The sequence below is a fragment of the Quercus robur genome, chromosome 10, assembly GCF_932294415.1.
Source record: "Quercus robur chromosome 10, dhQueRobu3.1, whole genome shotgun sequence".
Classification (NCBI taxonomy): domain Eukaryota; kingdom Viridiplantae; phylum Streptophyta; class Magnoliopsida; order Fagales; family Fagaceae; genus Quercus; species Quercus robur.
In genome coordinates this window covers 44,858,736-44,877,443 of record NC_065543.1, presented here as the reverse complement: position 1 = coordinate 44,877,443, position 18,708 = coordinate 44,858,736, and the positions used below count along the sequence as shown (strand labels likewise).

The 18,708-nt window shown below is 34.2% G+C and overlaps 2 protein-coding genes across 2 annotated transcripts in view; one reads left to right on the top strand and one right to left on the bottom strand.

The window, feature by feature from the left end:
* The first annotated feature begins 565 nt into the window (after positions 1-565).
* Positions 566-18,708, top strand: part of LOC126703421 (uncharacterized) — a 40,455-nt gene continuing 22,312 nt past the window's right edge. Inside the window, exons 1-3 of the mRNA XM_050402380.1 lie at positions 566-670; positions 760-846; positions 979-1,053. The gene's annotated coding sequence lies outside the window, so the exon portion shown is untranslated. The remainder of the gene's footprint in view (positions 671-759; positions 847-978; positions 1,054-18,708) is intronic.
* LOC126704225 (uncharacterized) lies at positions 13,239-13,658 on the bottom strand. Its single transcript, XM_050403242.1, has one exon. The coding sequence runs from the start codon at positions 13,656-13,658 to the stop codon at positions 13,239-13,241; it is 420 nt and encodes a 139-aa protein (XP_050259199.1).

Here is an 18,708-nt window from a genome sequence, read left to right as displayed (position 1 = left end):
AAAATGCATGAGTAATAATATTGTATAACAAGAATTTATGATAATTTTTGGGTGATTATTGATTTCGTACATGATAAACGAAATAAATATGTACATTTGTAAATCGTTTACAATTAATATAGAATATAAAGTTTTAAAGAATTTTCCTTAGATTTTATTATTATTATTATTTCCCCCCTCTCTACGCAACGGTCTGAAAGAAATAATATTATATAGTCCTATGGATATAGTTTTTCTTTTTTTATTTTTTTGGCTGAATGGGGTGGGTTTGGATTCGTGTTTCCAAACCCATGTTTGCGTGTTTTTTTTTTTTCATCAGAATATAAACAGTAAAATCACGTTCATAGAAATAAAAAATATTATTTATATATTATTTATGAATCTCAAAATATTATTCATATATTTAAAAATTATTTATTAATGAAATAAATTACAGTTCCTCGTTTTTAATTTTAGATAAAATAAGTTGTATCAAAATGTTACTTCATTCACGGATATTTATGCCATTTTCAAGTTTCCGACAAGTTCGGCGACAACGTTAGGAATTTTAGAAATTAGTGCTCGAACAACGTCTCTTCTTCACCTTCGCGTTCTCTCTCCCAAAAAAAAAAAGGCTCAATCCTAACCAAAACTATTCCTATCATAGCCCTCTTCTTCGCCAGTCTCAAATGTTAAATGACTCTATTTATTTGTTTTCAGCTTACATGTTGGATTGTTACTTGCATCTATTTTTGTTTAATGATTTTCTTTTTTAATCAGTTTCAGCTCAAATGCGACTGGGAGTGGGAGATTCACGATCCTATTGAAAGTTTTACTTTTGAAAGCTTTTTATGCCCTGTGGAACAGGTTTGGAGTTCTCGGTTTATTATCTCTATTTTACTTTGTTTTTAAAATTTTCAAATTTATTGTCACTTGGACGATTGGATCAATTTTAATTTTATAATTAATTTTATGTCTTTTGTTTTCTACAAATCTCAGTTGCAATGCGGCTCTGGATTTAGCCATCAAATTGAAGGATTCAATATGGGAAGCTATTTATCACCGACTGAACAGGTTTGGGTTCTAGCTTTAATCTCTCTCTATTTCTTCGTTTTTCAAATTTGATTGTTACTTGGATCAATTTTTGTTTCATAATTGATTCTTTGCCTTTTGTTTTCTATAAGTATCAACTTTAATGGTTTTAATTTTGGTAGCTCTTTATCGCCTATCAAAAAGATTTTGGTTCTTGTATAAATATGTTTGTATATGTGCCTGTATAGCTCATTGTACTTAGGGGTTTGCTCCTGCATATGCATAATTTGGGATGGATTATTTAGAAGTGTTACTTAAGCATCTTAAGTCTATGATATTTATTAATACGTATTGTTAAAATTATTGGTTGAAGCTGGAAGGCATGTTTGCTTTTAGCGGCTATGAAAATAATTGATTTTTATTTTTGGCTGCCCATTTTCATTTTGTTTTTTATTTATTTTTTATTTTTTAATATATATATATATATGAATTGGGTTTCTTAAGTATTTCTCAATTCATGGTATGCTTTACTTATAGAGTCACTGTTTTTTTAGGGGTTTGATTCCATAGAAGATGAATTTGCTATTACTTAATAATTCTTCTAAGGGCCTATTGTGAAGTCTAATTGAAGTAAAAATCATTTGATTTAGAAGGTTTAGTTATATTTGTCCTTAGGTTAAAATGGTTTCAATATTAGTTTTAATTGACATGTTATGGTCAATTTTGTATTCAAAGGCAAAACTGTAATGAATACTGTGCTTGAACTTTGTCCTTCATTGACTGCATTAAACTCCCAAGATGATTCTAGAGATAGAATTGATCTCCATACCAAAGGAAGAGTATGCTAATTTCCTAGCTCAGCAAAAGGGAGTTGCTTCTTCCTTTGCTTCCAGTTTACCCCAGTCAGGTAGTGCATCCCATTGTCTTTTATGTTACACTTCTGATCCATGGGTCATTGGAGTCTAAGAAAATAAAATGTAAGATATTTAAGTCTAGAAAATCCTAAAATCAACTAGACTACCAAAATATCCTTAATTTGTAGGGATTGCAGAAATCACAAATTTACTCCCGAATACAAAAATGACCTTAACTTACTAAATAAAAGCCCAAATAAAAAACTGTTTTAACCAGAAAACACATAACTAGACCTTTAAAATCACATGACTTTTACTTCATTTAGACTTCAAGCATGGCCCATAAAATAAATCTTGAATAGGCGAATTTGCTAGAGTAGTAACATTTAATCTTCCATGGTTGCATCTGATATGTTGGTTTGGAACTGTTGTGTTTCTTTTTTAATTTCTGGGTTGTTGTGAGGAGTGATGGTGGTTGTCTTGTGGGAATACAGGTTCTTTGTGGACTGAGTGTCAGACATGGTTTTTGTTGCTATATATTTTTAGTGTTGCTTACAGGAGCCACATCTTATTTGTTTGTTTACTTTCTTTGTCTTGATTGGGTGCTTATTGGAATCCAAGGAAGGTATACAGCCCAATTTCTTATTCCCCTCTGAGATGCTCTCTATTACTTTGATTTATCTTAAGGGGAGTTATTATGCACAATGCGCCTAGGCTATTGAGGTTTTTCTTTTGATAGGAAGATGTTTACTTATATAAATGATGATCTCCCTCCTATTATGGATCCTAGGTATGCCAATTGGAGGGTTGAGGATGCACTGATTAGGAGTTGTTTGTGGAAAAATATGGAATCCAAAATAAGCCTATGAGCTAAATTCTAGTGTCAATTCTGAACACTGTTAATTTCTATCTTTTTCTTCTTCTATAAAATCCCAAGTTAACCCCTTACACTTACCTATGAAAACCGTGAAATCCCACATAATTTCTCTATCATGTGGTCAAAAAAACTCTTATCAAACCCTACCTAATTTTGAGTGCTAACACTTGTTCTACAATTCTGAATCCTATATTCACAATTCCTCCTAAACCCTAACCTACCAGAAGCACCCAATTTATCCTCTACATCAGGTGGTTGGATTTTCCTATTGTTTTGTTGCTTAGAAAATGCAGGATTTTTATTTTTTTATAAGTAATAAAACTTCATTGATAGAAAACTAATACAATAGGCCAAAGCACACAGGACGTGTACTAAGGTAGGCATGAGAACAAAACAGAACTAAGAATTTTAAAGACTACATCTATCAAGCAAATCAGACAAAGTAAATGGAGGAAATGAACTATTACATTGGAAAACCTCAAATTCACTTATTCATGCTGGTTTTTATTTTAGGGGAAAAAAGCAATATTTTAAATTTCAAATTCAAGGGAAAGGGGGTATGTGTTGTTTTGCTTGGTTTTTTGGGACTCCTTGAAGATTTAAGAACAGAGTTTCCCATTGTATTCTGATTGGTGATTAGTATAAAAATTAGCAGGAAGGAAGGGGGGAAATCATAGTATGTTACTTTCTCATGTATTACATGAGTTACTATGAATAAATTTTTGTGAGAAATATATGCATTTAGAAAAAAAAAAAAATGTAATTGACTTTGATTAATCTATTGATGATCCATAGCTAATTACAAAGTTTTGGGATTAAACCTTGTTTGTTCTTGTTTATATTTCAACATAAATACTAATGCATGTGTGAGGAACAATAAGTCTTATATCCAGCCAATATATATACGATAAGACAGACTGTCATAGATTATTTCTACTAGTAAATGTGAATGAAATGATATTGTTAGTGGCTTTTTCATATCTTCACGTTGAATTGCGCTCATTCATCATTGTGGTAGATTTGGGAGAGAAATCTAATAAAGCTGAAGGTGTCTTTTTTTTTTTTTCTTTTTTTTTTATATATAAGAAGTTAAGTGGATTTTGATTCTTATTTTTGGAAGAAAAAGCGATATTAAAGCTGAAATATTTTTTGTTTGTGTATATGCTAGAGATGAAGCACACGGTTTCTTCGAAGCATTTTATGCCCTTATTGCCTCCCTCATCTCAATTCTGGCTGCCTCAATTGGTTTCCACTTTCAAGGCTTGGGCCTCTCACCACTTGAAACACATTTTGCTACTTTCTTGGTTTTCATCATGGCCGCAATTGTGTATAGCATTGCGTATATGGGGATAAAACTACAACCTCAAGGGGCTGAGTATCTTCTCCTATTCAGGCTTATATCTCTGGTTTCTGGAATCATTGCTGTTGAGCTACTTATCTCAATAATCATTTCTCCTTTTTGGCTGCTCATGGTTAATTTCTTGCCAATCCTGATTATAGGGGTATTGTGTGCATACAAACAAATATATCAGTTTCTCTACTACACAGCTAATTTAATTTTCAATGCAGCACCAAGCTTGCTTAAAAAGATTTATCAATTAGTTTGTCAGATATATGACTGGCTCCTACAGATATTCCAATCAGGAGCTTTTCAAGCATTTTCTTCAAGGGAACGAGAAGACAATGACAATCAGAGGGTAGGAACTGTTTAAATGGCCTGTTGTGCAAGCGCTACATATAAGTGAGCAAAATTTTCACATATTTAATTTTCTGTTTGTGGAAGCTTGAATCTATTTGTATTTTATTCAAAGTGTGCTCAACTATACTATATTCAGCATATGTTTTTATCCTTTACTAAAGATTTCACATCCGACTGCTAAGATAATATAGTTTGCAATGCAATTTTTCAAATTTCAACAATTAGGTTTTTCTAGTTAAAAGGTTGTGGTAAACAACATTTCCATTTATTTTTTTCTGTGACATTGTAAAAACCAGATAGAAGCCAGAACATTAGAACACCACATCTGACCCAACCATGCATGACAGCCATAAGAATATAATACAAATAGACAAAACAGTTGCCCAAGCTTAGGCCAAAAAACATGCATATAAAGTCATGGTGCCGCATTAGCCAGATTCATTATGCCTGTCAAGATGCGGGAATGGACCCTTCTAACTGATATTTGCACACCACCACTTGATAGGAGTATTGGCATCAGCTAGACAGCTACCCTAAAATAGGGTAAGGGAGCAATTTAGACTCCCTACTGGCTACTGGTTACCTATTTTAGAAGCACTGTTCATTCCTAAACCAGTATTTGATTATTTTTTGTGTCTTTATAACTGCAATAAAGAAAAGTTTGTGGTTTTTAACACCAGAAAAAAAAAAAAAGAGTTGGTGCTTTGAAAAGTGAAAAATAATTTTAAAATGAATGAAGAAATAATATTTAACTGAAATAGAATTTAAAAATAATAAAAAAAATCTAATGTGGGAATTTTAAAAGCGGTTCTTATCATAAAATATGGGAAAAAATTTAGGTAAGTTGATGCCATTAATGAAGTTTGTGATTCTTTTTTTTAGCAGAAGAGTCATAATGGTCTAAGAGTTAAATTGATTGCAGTATCCTTTTGTGTCACATTCCCAAGAGTGGCATCCAGGTAATACTTTATTGCCTGATCTGTCTTAATTTGCACACATAAGCAGTTGCCCTCCATTTGATTCTGTAGGATCCTGCTCCATCAGGCATCAAAATGACTTCACACTGCAGCATTGAAGTTGAGTCAAAAAATATGTACTACAGAAATTTGATCTGCTACTCTATAGATTCCACTACATCATCCACCATTCCTAGTTCTTAGAAATGGCAAAATTGGATTTGGACCCGATAACCTGACTTGAACCTGAAGAAAAATACCAAATCTGAACCCGAATTTTTGACCTTAAATAAAAACGAGTTGGTCGATGCCCCAACTCGTTTTTTAGAATTATTATTTATTTATTTTTTTAACTCCAAATTCAGACCTGGCTATCTGGTTGTTGGCTGTTTCTGCTTTACACTGCTTAATGTAACGGCGTCCTTCCTTCTTGAGCAATGGGTCTTCTTATTTTGTTGAGCTTTGGTAAGTTTTTCACTTCTATTATTAATACAGTAATGTTTCTATCACCATGCAGAAACAATGCCTTCGCCATTAACCAAAAATGATACAAGAAGCCAACCAAAACCTGCAGAAAATGGGAATGTAAAATCTGGCAGTGAAACGGAAAGTCACAAAGGAGGCTTATGGCAATGGCAGCATAAAATCTTCTATTTCGACAAAACGCGAAGTGTATTCAAGACCCTGTGCAGTCATCTCTGGTACTTTATTAAGGTTTTTCCCAATTTACAGGTCAGTGTTCAATTGTAATGTCTCATTATGAGGCCTGGGCCGGTCCTTGTCGCCCACGCTGAGTCAGGTTTCGGCTAGCTAGAGATGGCCCCAGGCCCAGCCTCTTGTTGTATTTTTGAGTTGTTCTTGGTTGTGAGTAAAATTTATATCCAGCCCAAAAAAAAAGTCTCACCTGCTAGTATACAATGCATTGTATTACATAGCAGTTCAAAACATTGAATAACAGATAAATTTCACTTTTCATTGAATGAAGATTACTTATCTTTATTATTATAAATAAAATATGTTGTAATGGAATAACTAAACATATTAATAAGTTTGATTGTGAGTTGTAACTTTAGAATAAAATTTAAAATTTATTTTAAGAAATATCTTACTCATACAATTATATTCCTTTAAAATTAATATTCTTTTTTAAATTTAAAAGAGAGATGAATTATTTTTAATGATTTTTTATTTTTATAATTGTTATATGTATATAAAAATTTATTTATTTGGAAATATATTAATTTTAGAAATTATTACGCTTACTAAAGAATAAATATTAAAACATTTTTAGAGATGAATAGTTATTCTTCATTTTAAAGCATAGTTATTTATATGGAATGACTATTCCTTGTAATAAAAATATAAACAAACTAAAGAATAACTAAATGTCTTGTCAAAAAAAAAAAAAAAAAACTAAATTATAAGAATAACTATTACATTAAAGTGTCTATTACATTTTACCAAACATGCCCTAACTCTTTGAATTTATTGGGCGTAGCTGAATGAAACTAAATGTTTTTTTTTTTTAGGTCCTTATGAAATAAGTTTTCAACATTGTAATTTTTTTTTTAAAAATCTTTATCAAATTAGCTATATCCAATAGGATATTTGTAATTTTTTTTTTTTCTATTTTGGGATGTTAATATTGTATGACAAAGGAACTTGTGTAATCTTTTTAATTAATTTTTCAAATGGTAAACTAGACTTTTTTTTTTTTTTTTTTTTTTAATTTTGATTAGCAATTCTAAGATTTATTTTATTTTATTAGTAATGAACAAGTATCAATTTGTTGATTTGAACTCTTTCTTGACATAGTTGAATTCAAATTAATGTATTTCATATCAAGTAGTTTGTTGCATGACTTACCAAGTGGCCAAGTGGCATATACATATTTTTTATATGATGTATTTTTGGTAAATACATCAAGTAACATCACTTTTTTTATTTACCTATGATCACTCACCACATACATTAGTAGTCTATAAAAGTTTTATAGACAAATATATGTATTTGCCACTTGTAAAGTCATGCAACAAATTACTTGATGTAAAATTGTAAAATGCATTACTTTAAATTCACCACTTAGATAAAAAAATGAGCTCAGCTAAACGAATTAATATACTTATTCAATAATTTTGAAATTATACAAATCCCATCATTACTAATCAAAACAAAATAACACAAAGGATAATTAAAACAAACATACAAGTTTCATTTTTACACAATATCAACATCCCAAAATATTTATAAAAAAAATTACAAATGCCTTATTTGATAACTAATTTGACAATGAATAAAAAATGGAGCATAAGAAATTTACAATCTTGAAAACTAATTTTATAATCTAATATCAATTGTGATTGATACTCTGTACACACAAAATTCATAAAGGATAAATCACACAATCACGAAATGGTGTAATAAATTATCAATTTATATTGATTTGTATATATGTGAGCACAATCCTCTGTGTGACTCTTTATAATGAAAGAATACAATAGACTCCTCTGATTCGATCTCCAAGAAACTTTATGATCCAAAGGATTGTGAAGCTTGATCTTGAATCGTGCCTTAATGTCTCCAAGTTGAATGAGCAGTTGAACGTACTTGATTTGATGCGAGGGCTATTGGATTGATCTCGATTTAAATTGAAGGGAAATCCCTACTTTGATTTGAAGAAGTAGGAATGAGCTTGATTTTTGAGGGAGCAAAGGTGCTCTTTTGGACTTAGAGATGACTTTCTATTTTGACAAAATGTCAGTAGGGTTTTTCTCTCTGAATTTCTGTGTCCCTTTTCTCATATAAAAAGCCTCTATTTATAAGAAACTCAATGGTCTTTAATTTGAAAATTTTCTTTCAGCATTTATTGAGAGTTAATTACAAATTTTTAATTTAAATTCAAATTTGACTTTAATTTTGGACTTGCATTTAATAAGAACATTCCATGTGAGTCTTTTCTTCTGACGTTGCCATGTGGCTTTCTTCATTTGATGCTGCCATGTGGCCTGGACACATGTCATTTTTTATATAGGTGAGTGGTGGTGACTCAAATTAAGACTTGACATGTGGCTTGATTTTATTTGTTGATTGTCCACCGTTGACACATCATCAATTGGAAATCAATTTGATTATAAATACTTGATCATGATCAATCAGATGGTTATGAATGCATCATAATTTTTTTATGTCTACATACTCTATTTCAATTTAATAATATACATTAAAGTTTGATTGTTTACTTATTTATACATGGCCTCTTTTATGAATATCATGTCATTGTTAAACAACACATACTCTAAAAAGTATCATAATTTATTTTGAAAATCCATTTATTTTGAACATGAATTGTTAAAAAAATATGTCTAAGCATCCATAATTTATGTTAATTTCATTAATATACTTTGATTTCACTTTTTTTTACACTTATGAATGTTTCTCATATATGCCTATAATTTTAAATATATGTTTTTAACTCTACTATAACTAAATTTTCATGGCATGTACTTTATTATTTGATATTTGAAAATCTTTACTCATTACAAAATACCTCAATCATTCATCTTTCAATTCATTTGCATGCAATTATGTACATGTTTCAATTGTTTCCTCAAAGTCATTGTATCTAAATGATATTATATATATATATATATATATATAAATAGAGTTATCCAACAAATGTTAAAAAATTAATAATAATAATAATAATAATGTCCATTATATATTGCCAATTGAATTTGGTTTGTGTACTATAAAGCTCACAACAAACAATTAAATCAATAATGTCTTAATTTTATTTACCAAAAAGAAAGTTTTAAAAATGGATCGGGTCATGGATTAACCTGTTTTTGTTTCGAGTCAAAAAATTCGAGTTCGTATATTTTCAGGTCGGTCGGGTCAGTAAATTTTAACTTGTGTTGCCATGTCTAGACATCATACATATGCATTTAAATTTTATGATAAATTTTCAATCAAATGACCGCCAATTGATCCCTTTCTTCTTATAAAAAAAAATCCCTTTCTTCTGACTTGAGAGAAATTTGTTTAAGTTTCTTGCAAGCTTTTTCATGCTATCTTGGAAACTAATGGAGTTTTAAGTTTTAACAAGTCTATTCTTCTAAACTTTGTCAATTTTAACAAGTGAAGCAAGATGTTCAGTCTGAAGGGAATTATTTTCCCAATGCTATGATACAATGAACTCAAGTAGCGTCACTGTCACTATATCCCATTGAGCATGAAGAGGTCTGTTACTTGATGCAGGAAAAAGGTATTTTCAAACTGACCATATGTCTTTATGTTGAATTAAAATTATGAAAATCTAATCATTGGATTGCATATTCTTATTAAATTTCTATACTTGCAAAATTTCAAAAAGATCAAATATCAATTGCTATATTATCAATCAAATGTTTATTTTATTATATTTTTCTAAAATTATGCATAAAAAATAAATTTATTGATCGAATAGTAAATAACATCTAATTTGAACGAAATTTGACATTTATATTAAGAATATAAAGAACATGTAATTCAACAATTAAATTTTCAAAATTTATACCAAATAAAAATAGATATGAGCAGCAAGGACGAAGTCAGGATCTCAATAGAGGGGGCAAAGTAGAGCCAAAAAAAAAAAAAAAATTCCTTGAAAATCCAAATATAGCAAAATTTTGTAAGATATGGTTTTAGTGACGAAAATCCAAATATAGCAACAAAAAATTGTTTTAGTGACGAAAATTTCATCACTAAATATAGCAAAATTTTGTAAGAAATGGTTTTAGTGACGAAAATTTTCGTCACTATATGTGCCTGGATTTTCTTATTAATAGTTTTAGTGACGAATTTTTTCGTCACTATATGTACCCGAACATAGTTTTAGTGACGAAATTATTCGTCACTAAATATGATTTAGTAAATTAAAGTGTTTTTAGTGACGAAATATTTTTGTCACTGAATAGTGTTTTCAGTGAGGAAAACATTTAGTGACAAAACGGTTTGGTCACTAAAAGCTTTTAAAAAAAAAAAAAAATCAAATCAGATTTTTAGTGATGAAATTTTTCGTCACCAGGACTTTTAGTGACGGGGCTACAGTGATGAAATGAGTTTCGTCACTAAAGGTCCTTAGTGACAAAAAACTGGACTTTTAGTGACTAATTTTTTCGTCATTGAAAATACATTTTGTTGTAATGTATCCATATAGTATATTAGTATCAATAATATTTAATAAATAATATTGTCAACAAATGAAAAAACACAAAATAGATGTTTCTTAATATATTGCAATATAATCTATCAAAATGGGACTTGACTATTTTGGTTTGGTCAGGGAAATTAAATATTTTGATATCGGTCAATAGAGGTGTATCATTTAAGTATTATCGCTATTTTTATAAATAGTATATATCTTTGTCTTTCGAAAAATTATTGGTTTACGTTACACTATATATCCATGTAAGATTTACATTATAGACTAAATAAATTTGTATAAAATCATACACATTTATAAAAAGTGTACAATATTATGCACATGTTTTTAATTTAGAATTTAAATCTTATATTGACACTTCCTTTTCTTTCTCTTGGTCACACAAATTCATGTCTTTGACCCAATTTAATTACCCAATTCGCCACCATTGTTATCCTTAGAATGGCTCAACTAGATGTGAAAAAATAAAATAAAAACCCACACAAGTCAAAAAATAGTCAAAACATCCCACCTAGTCTTCAAGTGAATTTTGTCGGAATTCATGACTTAAAATGTAGCAACACTTCACAGCCACGCATTTTGAATATAAGATAAGAAAAAGCGGCAGCAGCTACTGGAGAGAGTAAACGTGTTTCTCTAGTGAAAACTGAAAACTAAGACTGCGTTTGTTTCCATGGTAAAAGAAATCCGAAAAATATTTAACACCTTTAAGGGTCCGAAAGATATTTAACACCCTTAAGGGTGTTTGGATGCGCATGAAAATTCGGTCAATCTGAAAACCAATTTCAGTTGACCATAAAATAGACACCCCAACTTTGTAAAACCAATTACATACTCATTTTACTTTCAATTGATTTCCAACTTCACTCAGATTTCAACAACCCGAAGAGAGAGAGAGAGAGAGAGAGAGAGAGAGCGCACTAGAGGAATCGGACCACCGTACAAGCTTTGGTCGCCGTGCAAGCTCCGTCCATCATCCGTCGTCCACCGTGCAAGCTCCGTCCACTGTCCTTCTTCTCTTCCTCCGTCGTTCTCTCTCTTTTCCTCTGACCAACCATGGCCGAATCTTCAACTGCATGTCACCGATCTACAACCCACCACCCACCCGCGCCGTCGCTGCTGTCTCTAGATCGAACCACCGATCTCGTCGCCCAAAGCCCCAAGCTCAATACCGATCTTGACAACCGATCTGGCCACCACCGTCGATTGTTGATCTGGCCACCACCGATCACCAGCCCACTCCACTCCACCCCCAAACCCACCCGATCTGGCCGCGCCGTCCTCCATCCACTCCAATCCTCTCTTTCCTCGTTCTCTCTCTTTCCTGATCTGACGAGTTTGTGAATAAAAAATGTTTTTATTTTGATTTTTGGTTGTGTTAAGTGTATATTTCCAAATTTTTTATTATAAAATTTGTTTGGGAGCTGAGAAAATATGAAAAATTTGTAAGAAAATAGCATTTTCAGAATGTTACTAAACACCAAAAATCGTTTTCCGGACTATTTTCCATTACAGAACCAAACACTCAAATTTTATTTTCCTTACAGGAATTCACTTTCTCTTACATTCATTTTACACTCGGAATTCGATTTACATTGAACCAACCCTAAAATAAATGCCTATTGGGTATTGTTGTATTGTAAATATACATGTCGCTAAAAACGTTTGGTGCGTTCTTGGACAAAGGAGACAAAGTGACAAACACCTGTACGTGAGGTATGGGCACATGAGACACCTGCTTTATCATTGATAGGTGGGTTCCAAGAACGAGTGAAGCGGATTAACTAGATGGGGTTGTGATCATATGGATTTATAATTTTTTTTTAGAAATTAATAGGCTGAGATAGTACATATCTGTATCAAACCTAGAAATTTTTTTAAGGATTTTTTTTTTGTTTTTTTGTTTGGGCTTTATCCAAATCGTTTTGGTAGATTATGCGAATTTTTTCTGCTGCTGTTTGGAAGGGAGCAAAGGATCATGTTTGGGGAGCAGAGGAGATTTTTATTAGGTACAAATTCAGATATCTTTTAAAAATATATATATATTACTAGGTTATTTTGCCATACGCCCCCAGCCATCAAATAGCCCCGTTCCCGATTAAGTTTGAAGGATTTATTTTCAAACTATGGAGAGAAATTTTGTTTGTAGCTGTATTATTAAGAGCATTTGTATAGCGTGCAAAAATTGTTTGTGCATAAAAATCTAATTTTTTTTATTTTTTTTATTTTACATATTCATTTTTCAAAACATCTCACATCAGATTAATTATCTATTTCACACTACATTTTATTAAAATATTATTTTTTCTTGATTTTTAATTTTATTTTTTACACACACTAACAACTATCCACACTCTTCTTTCATTCTAAGATACTTAAAGAAAAAACAAAAAACTAAATGCAAAATAAATAGTGATTGTGTAAATTTACACAATTAAGGGAGCAACAATGCATAACTTACACAATTTTGGCCTGTGTGATACTGGTAATTTTTGGACAAAAATGTATAAACTTGAAAATTTTGTATTATAAACATTCTGATGACGTTTTTTTTTTTTTTTTTAAATCATTCTGATCACTTTTTTTTTTTTTTTTTGAGAAACAAGAACTTTAACTTTATTAAGGTAGAAGAAACAAATCAGTCGTGATCGGCACAAAGTACATGAGATAGGTGTGGAGGGACATTTTCCGTCCATACCGAAAAACCCCTAACATGTCTAGCATGTTGAGCTAGTTTATGTGCTACCATATTACCCATTCGACCCACATGAGAGAATCTAATATTGCCATCTGCCATCATGGATTTCGCTAAGCTGAGAATATGACCAAAGGAGGATAGAGATGCTTCTTCAGACTTTAGTGTTTTAATAATATTTGCGGAGTCTCCCTCTAAAATGAATGAAGTGAAGCCGAGCCCCCGTGCAAAAGAAATAGCTCTGGCAGCTGCCAAAGCTTCTGTAATGTCTGGAGAGTAGGGAAGATTTGCTTGCTCCAAGAGAGCAGCCAGAGCTTGTCCTCTGTTGTTTCGAATAACAACACCCAATCCCGCTTTGCCCATATCTCTAAATTGGGCTCCATCAAAATTAATTTTGATCTCTCCTTCCGCCGGTGGTGACCATCAATCCCGCGAACGATGAGGGTCTCTAAAGTGTGTGGCAGCATCTAAGTTAGCTTGTTGAAAGACTTCCAAAGCTTGAGTTGCTGTTGGTGCGACTTGTGCTAGTGGAAATTCCTTTGGAGAGGTGCGGACCTGGTTTCTGCGATGCCAAATAGTCCACATTACTGATGCCAACAGTTCTGGTTTTTTCTTTTCTTTGTCCGTGTACAGGAGCATTTCTTGAATGGAAGAAAGCACCGTCATCTGCCTGAACGAAAAGGTTGGTAAAGAACCCCACACTTGTGTAAGTTGTGCGCAACCCCAGAGTGCATGGAAAACCGATTCGGTCTCTTGTTTGCACAGTTCGCAGACATCTTCATTTATAATATGCCTTCGTCTCAGATTTTGTTTTACCGGTAAAGCATTGTGGCAGGTCATCCAAAGGAAGTTTCGGACTTTGCTTTGCACATTGAGACTCCAGATTAATTTCCACACTTCATTACCTGGCTGTACAGGAACATCTTGTGGGATTGGTGCATGGTCTGCTGTGAGGAACCTTGTACCCGATCTCATTGTATAAGTTCCTGATGGAGTGAACGGCCACACAACAGTATCCTCCACTGTATTTTGACACAATGGAATACTAAAAATCAACTCTGCTTCCAGTGGGGTGAAAAGTCCATTCAACATATTAGGATCCCATTTCTTTGTGATTGGATCTATGAGTGCAGAAACTTTCATCTCCTCAAAACCACTTACCACTTGTGATTCAATTCTCGGATGAGTTTTAGAAGGCAACCAAGCATCGTTCCACACACTAATAGCATTTTCACATCCCACTCTCCACCGTGCTCCCTTCAATAATAAATCTCTTCCTTTTAGTATGCTATGCCAAGCATAAGACCCCGAACTTGAGTAAGAAGCTTCTAGGATAGAGCAATTTGGAAAAAACCTCGCCTTAAAAACTCTATAAAGAAGAGAGTTTTTTTGGTGAAGTAATCGCCATGCTTGTTTTGCTAAAAGGGCATCATTGAAGTTTGTCAAGTCTTTGAATCCCATACCCCCTTCCAATTTTGGTTTACAAAGGGTGTCCCACTTGACCCAACGTACTTTTCTTCTATCACCTTTTTGGCCCCACCAAAACTTTCTTATGAGGCTCTCAATATCTCCACAAAGTCCTAAAGGAAGCTTGAAGCAACTCATTGTGTAGGTTGGTATTGCTTGGACCACAGCCTCTTGATAAGGATCTCTCTACCCGCTTAAGACAGAAGCTTTTCCTTCCACCCTTGAATTTTTTTCCATACCCTCTCCTTAATGTAGTTGAAGCTAGCCTTTTTGTTTTTTCCCACCAAAGATGGTAATCCCAAATACTTCTCGTATTGTAAGATTTCTGGTACTTTCAAGGCAGATTTGATCTAATTTTTTACTTCCTCAGATGTGGACCTGCTGAAAAAGATGGTAGTTTTTGCTTTATTGATTTGTTGACCCGAACATCTTCCATAAAGTTCAAGTATATCCAGAACTTGTTGGCATTCCTGGATTGTTGCCCTACAAAATAACAGACTATCATCTGCAAAAAAGAGATGGGTTAGTCTTGGGCTATTTCTGCATAGGGCATAACCCTTAATATCACCTTTCTCCTTCGCCTTAGTGATGAGAACGTTTAAGCCTTTCGTGCAAAGTAAAAAAAGGAATGGTGACAGTGGATCTCCTTGACGGATACCACGAGTAGGTTTTATCATCCCACCTTGTCAAAGGCTTTGCTCATGTCTAATTTGATAGCCATATAGTCTTCCTTGCCCACATGTTTCTGCATACTATGGAGAGATTCAAAAGCAACTAGAATATTATCAGAAATTAGTCTGCTTTTTGTAAAAGCACTTTGATGTTCAAAGATGATCATTGGGAGAATTTTCTTTATTCTATTTGCCAAGACCTTTGAAAATATTTTGTATAAAACATTACAAAGGCTGATGGGTCTAAAATCAGAAGCATATTCGGGGGAGTTTTTTTTTGGGATGAGTGTAATAAAAGTGTGGTTGAGATTATCAGGGAGGCAAGCAGAATTAAGAAAATGTAACACTGATTGAGTAACGTCATTACCAATTGTACCCCAGTAGTGTTGGTAAAACAAAGGAGGCATTCCGTCTGGTCCAGGGGCTTTGAGAGGTGCCATTTCTTTAATTGCTTTCTGAACTTCCCATGCAGTAAATTCTTGCGCCAACCGATTGTTCAAATTTGAATTGATCACCTTCTCAATAGACTCTGTGGCTGCATCACATGAAACCTGATTTGCAGATATATATAAGTCTTGGAAATAGCCAATGAGTATCTCGGCTACCTCATCATTGCTTGAGCTCCATTGCCCATTTGTTGACCGAAGCTTCTGGATGGTATTTTTTCGCCTTCGCTGAGTAGCCCGGCTGTGAAAATACTTTGAGTTTCGGTCACCCTGAGTAGCCCATAGCACCTTTGATCTTTGGAACCATAGCCTATTTTCCTTGTCCATCAACTCTGTAATCTCACTCTTTAATCTCTGAATTTTGAAGTTTTGTCTAGTGTGCATCACCTCCTTCTCAGCTTCAGTCAACTCTTTCCTCTTTTTCTTCAAGGTATTTCTAATGTTGCCGAAGTGGTCCCTCTCCCATCTTTTTAGTTCTTGGCCACACCTTTCAATTTTTCTAATGACTTTTGTTGCTGGATCATCCACTCCCCTTTCTTCCCAACTAGCTTCAACAACTTCTAAACATGTATGGTCCGACAGCCACGCCTCTTCAAACTGAAATGGTTTTTTTGCACATTGAAATTCTAGGCCCGCCATATCTATCCATAGTGGGCAATGGTCTGAAGAATCTGACTTGAGGTGGTGGACTTTTGTACCTGCAAATCTTAAAAGCCAATCGTTAGTAGCCAAGGCCCGATCAAGTCTTTCCCATAATGAATGACCTGTCGAAAAATGTTTTTGCCATGTGTACCAGGGCCCTGTAAAACCGAGGTCAATAAAGCCACACTCATCTGCTACATCCCGAAATAGTTGCATCTGTGATTGGTTCCTGTTGCTTCCTCCCAATTTTTCAGAGCTTCTCATAATCTCATTGAAATCCCCGGCACACAGCCAAGGGATATTAAACTTTCTGTGAAGTTGTCGAAGCTTATTCCACGAGTCAATCCTTTTATGCATCACATGTTCGCCATAAAAGCCTGTGAAACGCCATGCTTCCTCCTTCCCTTTATTGATGATGGAATCTATATGATTTGGCGAGAAAGAATCGACATGCAAGTCTACTGAGTTTCGCCAAAAGAGTGCTAGACCTCCACCCCTGTTATTTCTTTCTACAAAAAATAAATTATCAAATTCGATTTTCTGTTTGATTTCTTTCAGCCTTGCTTCATCCGCCCACGTTTCGGCTATAAACAGAACGGAGGGGTCTTTTGCTCGAATCACTACTTCAAGCTCTGTTCCTGTCCGCGGGTTCCCAAGCCCGCGGCAGTTCCAAACAATGATGCTCATGGTTCTTGGCGGGACTGCACAGCAGCCTTCGCCATTGAAGTTTCTGTGTTCTCATCTTTTGAAACCAAGACTTTCTTCTTTGGTAACTCAGGATGGTCTTCCTCGTCAATCTCTCTGTTTCTTTTGTTTAAAACAGAGTGTTGGGTAAAGCTTTCAGGTGGCATAATGTTTCTAGCCATTCTCTTCCACGTGCGTATGGTAGTGGTGTCAAGTGGGGTAGCATGGTTGGTCACGTGGGGGGGGGGGGGGGTTACTAAGTGCATTCATTCCTAAAATATCTGCATTTATTTCATAATTGTTTGCACCGGGTTGTGAGTGTGTGGGGATAACAGTTGGCTTGACAGTTGTAGAGATTGAGTGGGAGTCAAACATATTCAATGCCGAATCAATTTCTTCAATCTGATTTTCAAAATCATGTGGACGGTTATTTGATGGGGCGGAATTTGGGGTGGAATTAATTACCCGTATAATTGGTGATAATGATGGGCTGGAATTCCGCACAGAATCTTCCACAATATCCGCTGTTTCCATGTGAAAGGCACGAGGACTATCCACGTTGGAATGACCGTTACTGACCCCTGCCGGAGAAGGTCTGCCCTGTGAAGCCACCAACGGAATCTCCATCGCTACTCCATTATTCTGTCCAGACGTCTTCTCCGTCACTCCACCAAGCCCATCACCCATTCCCAAGACCGTAGTGTATAAGGACCTTCCTGGATTGAACGGAGTGGCCCGTAACCATGCACCGTATTCCTGCTGGACCTGATGATTTGAACCTTTCCCGGCTAGCCATTTTTCACACTCTTTCTCATCATGTGTTACCAAGCCACACCAGTAACAGAAGTTGGAGAGCTTCTCATATTTAAAAGAGACCCAAATCTTGGTTCCCTCATCTAGAACAACTCTTCGACCTCTGCTCAATGGTTTTGAGACATCTATTCTTACCCTCACACGTACAAAATCTCCACCCACCATCTCCTTTTCTGCTTCGTCAGTTACCACTTCTCCAAGTGTTTCCCCTAGTTCAATGGCTGTCTCAGTGTCTAACAATCTCAGAGGTAAACCATGTATTTGAACCCAAAACGTTATCTTTGTAAAACGTAGTTGTTTGGCCGGGATCGAATAGTCATATCGTTGTAGAAGAATAAGGTGCTTATCAAAAGACCACGGTTCTTGAGCTAGAACTCTTTGCGCATCTGTCTCCAGTTCGAAAACGAATAACAGAGTGTGGTCGCCTACTTCTCTGATCTTAAACTCTTTTCTGGCTCTCCATAATGGTTTAAGAGTTCTTCCAATGGCGTCCACGTTCAGGGCACGTTTTGTCAAGAACTTTGCTGCAATAACATATTCTTTTCTTTTCAGATTTTTTGACTTTGTTAGGCTAAGTTTTGCACCTTCCTCATCTATGAGGGATAGTTTTTTCCATTCACTGAGGACTTCATCCATATTCGAATTAGAGAAGGGGGAAAGAAAGAGAGGATGTGTTTCCCTAAAACCCAC